Source organism: Rhinopithecus roxellana, chromosome 14 (assembly GCF_007565055.1).
Source record: "Rhinopithecus roxellana isolate Shanxi Qingling chromosome 14, ASM756505v1, whole genome shotgun sequence".
Classification (NCBI taxonomy): Eukaryota; Metazoa; Chordata; class Mammalia; order Primates; family Cercopithecidae; genus Rhinopithecus; species Rhinopithecus roxellana.
The window spans coordinates 95,578,743-95,583,722 of NC_044562.1; the positions used below are offsets into that span (position 1 = coordinate 95,578,743).

The following is a 4,980-nucleotide window of genomic DNA, read 5'->3' on the forward strand; positions in this document are numbered from 1 at the left end:
GCGTGGTCCTGTATTATGGACTCACGCCTGTAATCCCAGCACTTTGGGAGGCCGAGGCAGGCGAATCACCTGAGGTCGGGAGTTTGAGACCTGCTTGACCAACATGGTGAAACTCCATCTCTACTAAAACTACAAACTTAGCTGGGTGTGATGGCAGGTGCCTGTAATCCCAGACACTCGGGAGGTTGAGGCAGGAAAATCGATTGAACCTTGGAGGTGGAGGTTGCGGTGAGCTGAGATAGCGCCATTGCACTCCGGCCTGGTGACAGAGCGAGACTCCATAACAAAACAAATTATAAAATAAATAAAGATAAGCAAGAGCCACTTAGTGCGGGGAACACAATTTGTATATTTATTTTGTTTCTATGTGGATCATAACAAGGCAGGCACAGCTTAGTACAAATCGATGACCCGTCTCAAAGAGCCGACTTTGGCATCTGCACCCCCCCAGTCGTGGTACCTCCTGTAGTCCCCAGGCCTCAGCAGATACTGCCGCCCCCGGTAGTTGGGCATTTCATAGAGGACCCAGCAGCCCTCCAGTACGTGGAGGGAATAGATCTCATGGAGACGGAAGAGTTCTGGGACACAGGCGCAGTCATCAGTGAGCTCAGACATAAGGCCTCGGTAGTCATCTCTCTCGTACAGCCTTAACTTATGAGACCTGGTCTGTCATGGCAATAAACAAAAGAAGAAAAATGAACAGCGTGCATCCTTGGGTGTCAATGAAAGTGACACAATCGGTCTGTATCTTCATGAAGTGTGACTTTTATTTTATTTTTGAGATAAAAGTCTTGCTGAGTTGCCCAGGCTGGAGTACAGTGGCAGGATCACTGCTCACTGCAATTTTTACCTCTGGGCTTAAGCGATCCTCTCACCTCAGCCTTCCAAGTAGCTGGGATCACAGGTGTGCACCATGACACCCAGCTAATTTATTTTTAATTTTTTTTTTGTAGAGACGGAGTCTCACTATGTTGCCCAGGGTGATCTTAAATCCCTGGGCTCAAGTGATCCTCTCACCTTGGCTTCCCAAAATGTTGGGATTATGGGTGTGAGCCACTGCACCTGGTTGAAACATGGTTTTTAAACCAGTTGATAAAGTGTTTCTCCCCTGAACCCACTTTTAATGTTGTTGTTCTAACAAATTAGGAAAAATATTAAAATAAATCTGACCTGATCAGTGAACTGGAGATGTTGTGGAAGAAACAAACATTACAATACAGGGAATAAAAGTGTATTCTTTGTAAGCAACCATCAATACAATTGTAGTCAGTGAGTCTGTAGTGAGGATTTCAACTCTCATATCCATTTTTATTCCATATAATTCTTATCAAGCTTGTTTTTAAGTCACTTTTTGCACTTACAATTTACAGTGATTTACATTTACACTGAGTCCACATGTCTTTTCAAGTGACATTTTGCCGGGTCATTTGTGCCATTTGAGTTTCTTGTCCCCCAAAAATGCCTATTTTATTTATATCTCTTTGTGCATCTGCATATTTTTTTTAGACTAAATTTGTTTTTTTTTTTTTTTTTTTTTGAGATGAAGTCTCACTCTGTCACCCAGGCTGGAGTGCAGTGGCATGATCTCCGCTCACTGCAACCTCAGACTCCTGGGTTCAAGCAATTCTCCTGTCTTAGCCACCTGCTTAGCTAGGACTACAGGCATGCACCACCATGCCTGGCTAATGTTTTGTATTTTGGTAGAGACAGGGTTTCACCATGTTGGCCAGGCTGGTCTTGAACTCCTGACATCAAGTGATCCGCCCAGCTCAGACTCCCAAAGTGCTAGGATTACGGGCGTGAGCCACTAAGTCTGGCCATGATTTCAATTCTTGAATCTCCTTGTCATACCACATAACTTGGTGCCATCAGAAAGTGTAAATACATGCTGCATGTGATTAAAAAAGATTAAGCAGCATTTTGGTGAGGACCATGTTCTATGAAATCCTAATCAATTGTGTGTCTCTGGTATTTGTAAGAAACTAGTTGATAATGACTCCTGGAAATTATAAATCCATACAAGTTGAAACGTATTTTCCTAGGTTCTAGTAAGTCCCAGAATGTAGTGAAAAAAATTTCCAATGCAGTCAGAATACATTATACCTATGTTGTTATCCCATAGTCTGTTAACTTTTTATCATTAAAAAGTAATTATCATGGCCGGGCACAGTTGCTCATGCTTGTAATCCTAGCACTTTGGGAGGCAGGGTGGGCGGATCACCTGAGGTCAGGAGTTTAAGACCAGCCTGACCAACATGGAGAAACCCCGTCTCTACTAAAAATACAAAATTAGCCAGGCATGGTGGCGCATGCCTGTAATTCCAGCTACAAGGGAGGTTGAGGCAGGAGAATGGCTTGAACCTGGGAAGCAGAGGTTGTGGTGAGCTGAGATTGTGCCATTGTACTCCAGCCTAGGCAACAAGTGTGAAAGTGAAACTCTGTCTCAAAAAAAAAAAATTATCTAGATAAACTAGATAGACTTTTCTTTTTATTTCTTTCTTTCTTTCTTTTTTTTTTTTTTTTGTTACTGAATAAGGTGACTTTTATGTAGAAATTAGGGATCATCTAGATGCCACCAAGTTTAATTTAAAGGCTATGTTGTGATTTCCCATGCCCTAAAACAATTATTGATGTCCTTAAGTAGGAAAAATAGAGATTATTATTTTCTTTTGTTTTGTTTTGTTTTTTAAGGTTTGAGGGTCAGGCCTTGTTGTGAACACTCATGCTGAGTTGGAACAAACTGACTTTTATAAACAGGAATTGATGGCCATGGATCACTGATGCTTTCACATCAGTCAGGTTGAAGCAAGACTCACATGAGGAATTATACGGCAGGATTGGACCGAGTCGCTGAGGCCCATCCAGTGCTGATAGTCGGGGTACTTGCCTCGGCGCAGGAAGTACTGGTGGCCCTGGTAGTTGGGGCGCTCATAGAGCATCCAACAGCCGCTGTCTACTCGGATGGAGTTGCAGCGGCTGAAGTAGACCCTCAGGTTGGGGCAGTCACTGATGCAATTGTAGCAACGACCCTGAAAGTCTCGGTCCTCGAAGAAGGTGATCTGAGGTAGAAATAAGGTGACAGTAGACAGTCAGCTGGAAGGAACATCCCCACACACCCCAGACCCCCAATAGACATGGCAAAGCATCTCCTCCACAGGCTCACCTTCCCCATGGTTGTTGACAGAGGGTGATTAGCATGTAGTATGATGGGGACAAAGGGGCAACTGGTATATATAGCAGGAAAGCTGCTGTGTTGGCAAAAACAACACAAAAGGGACCTGGGGGTGGTGCATAGGGGGATTTCTGTATTCTCTCTCTCTCTCTTTTTTTTTTTATCTGAGATCATGGGGCAGGGGACTCTCTCTCTCTCTCTTTCTGGCATTTTCGAGTTGTCCTCACTAGCTCCAGTGAAAGGTATTAAAGTCAGCAGAGCCATTATGACCTTGGAGACAAAGGGCGCACTTCTCATCCTATGCAGCTCACTAGAAATACATTACATGCCCAGCATTCTGCAGTGTTTGCCTATGGAAACTGCTGAGATGGAGGTTGGTGGTTCCATCTGAGGTCACTTATAGGAAGCATATGCGGTCCAGAAGGACATGAATTGTGAAGAGGCAACAACAAAATCCCAAACAGAAAATCCTCTAATTGAAAGACAATTATATTTCTTAAATGACTTCATCAGTATGATACAGTCTTGATAAAAATATTTTGCATATATTTATGTAGGGAAAACATAAGATTAGAAGTGTGTACTATACCAACATATCAATCATGGTAATCAATGAATGGCAAGATTATAGATCTTAGCTTTATTTTTTTTATTTTGTTTTTTGCTGCTGTTTTCTTAATTTTCTATTACATCTGCCATCTTCAGCCAGACAGGAAAAAAATTCTATTATAAAGATAACAATTTCATGAGATGAAAAAATAATAAAATCAATCTTTAAATGTATGACTTTGAGGTGCTGGTGAAAAGCAGTAAATACTGGAAGCAGGTATATTTTGCTTGGAGATTAAACACTTCTTGAGCTAAAAATAAAAAGATAACCTGAGAGTCTGTGAGAGGCTCAAAGAGCAGAAGAATACGCAGGATCCTTCCACTCCCCTCCCGCTGCCACCCTCCTTCTAGCATTGCTTTTGTTTTTTAAAATTAGCATGATGATTGCCTGTGTTTTTCCTTTCAATAGTATCACTGTTTCATTGAACCCAAATGACTGCCTGAGAGCCTTCTCCATTGCTCCCAACGTATTGATTTAGAAGCACTCCTCAGATATGCAAGGGTGGAGGAAGACTCCAAACCCCAGACTGTCTTTTGTCATTCCACATGTATGTAGGAAGATGAAATCAAACGCCTTTGTGCTTTAGACCCATGGAGGGATTCTAAAAGAGTATTTGACCACAGCTAGCAACACATTCACAATGTCATTTGTGAAAATCCTCAGGCAGCATGTAAGGCAAATGCGCAGGTGGTAAAAGGAGAGACAACAATAGCTACCGAGAAAAAAATAACTAGCAGAGCTAGGCAAAAGAAAACTGGGCGAAGTCCTATGAAGCTAGTCACCTAGCAGTGCATGCAGGGACCACAGGTTGCTGATTCCCTCCTTTGCCTCCCTTCTAATTAGCTGCAGGCCTACTGGTAAATCTTACTTACAACCATAATCAAACCCAGTGTGGAAAATGTTGCATTGGTCTCCCAGCCCTGCATGAGAATACACCACCATTTTCAGAAAAAGTCTACAACCCCCATCTGTGTTTTTGCACATGCTGATGAAAACTGTTCTGTAGACAGATGGCACACCAGAACCTTAAGAAATGTATCATGCATACTGACATTCATGTGATCAAGTTGTTATTACATACATTGACAGGCTAAGCCATGTGCCTAATCAGCATTTTGGAAAGGTACTAAAAGACCAGAGCATCTTCCCTCCTAGTAGTCTTTATAGTCTACTGAGAGAAAGCCTGTATTCATTTTTC

The 4,980-nt window shown here is 42.3% G+C and overlaps 1 protein-coding gene across 1 annotated transcript; it reads right to left on the reverse strand.

The window, feature by feature from the left end:
- Positions 1-329: 329 nt before the first annotated feature.
- CRYGA (crystallin gamma A) lies at positions 330-3,199 on the reverse strand. The gene is made up of 3 exons (XM_010376847.2): positions 3,164-3,199; positions 2,817-3,059; positions 330-666 (listed from the first exon to the last, which is right to left on the reverse strand). The coding sequence occupies exons 1-3, from the start codon at positions 3,170-3,172 to the stop codon at positions 394-396; spliced, it is 525 nt and encodes a 174-aa protein (XP_010375149.1). The 5' UTR covers positions 3,173-3,199; the 3' UTR covers positions 330-393.
- Positions 3,200-4,980: the final 1,781 nt, after the last annotated feature.

Bases quoted from the DNA above. Each gene is read 5' to 3' on its own strand.
- CRYGA (XM_010376847.2), bottom strand. The intron at 667-2,816 runs GTGAGTCTTGCT...TTGCCATGACAG, and splicing joins CCTGCCGTATAATTCCTCAT to ACCAGGTCTCATAAGTTAAG.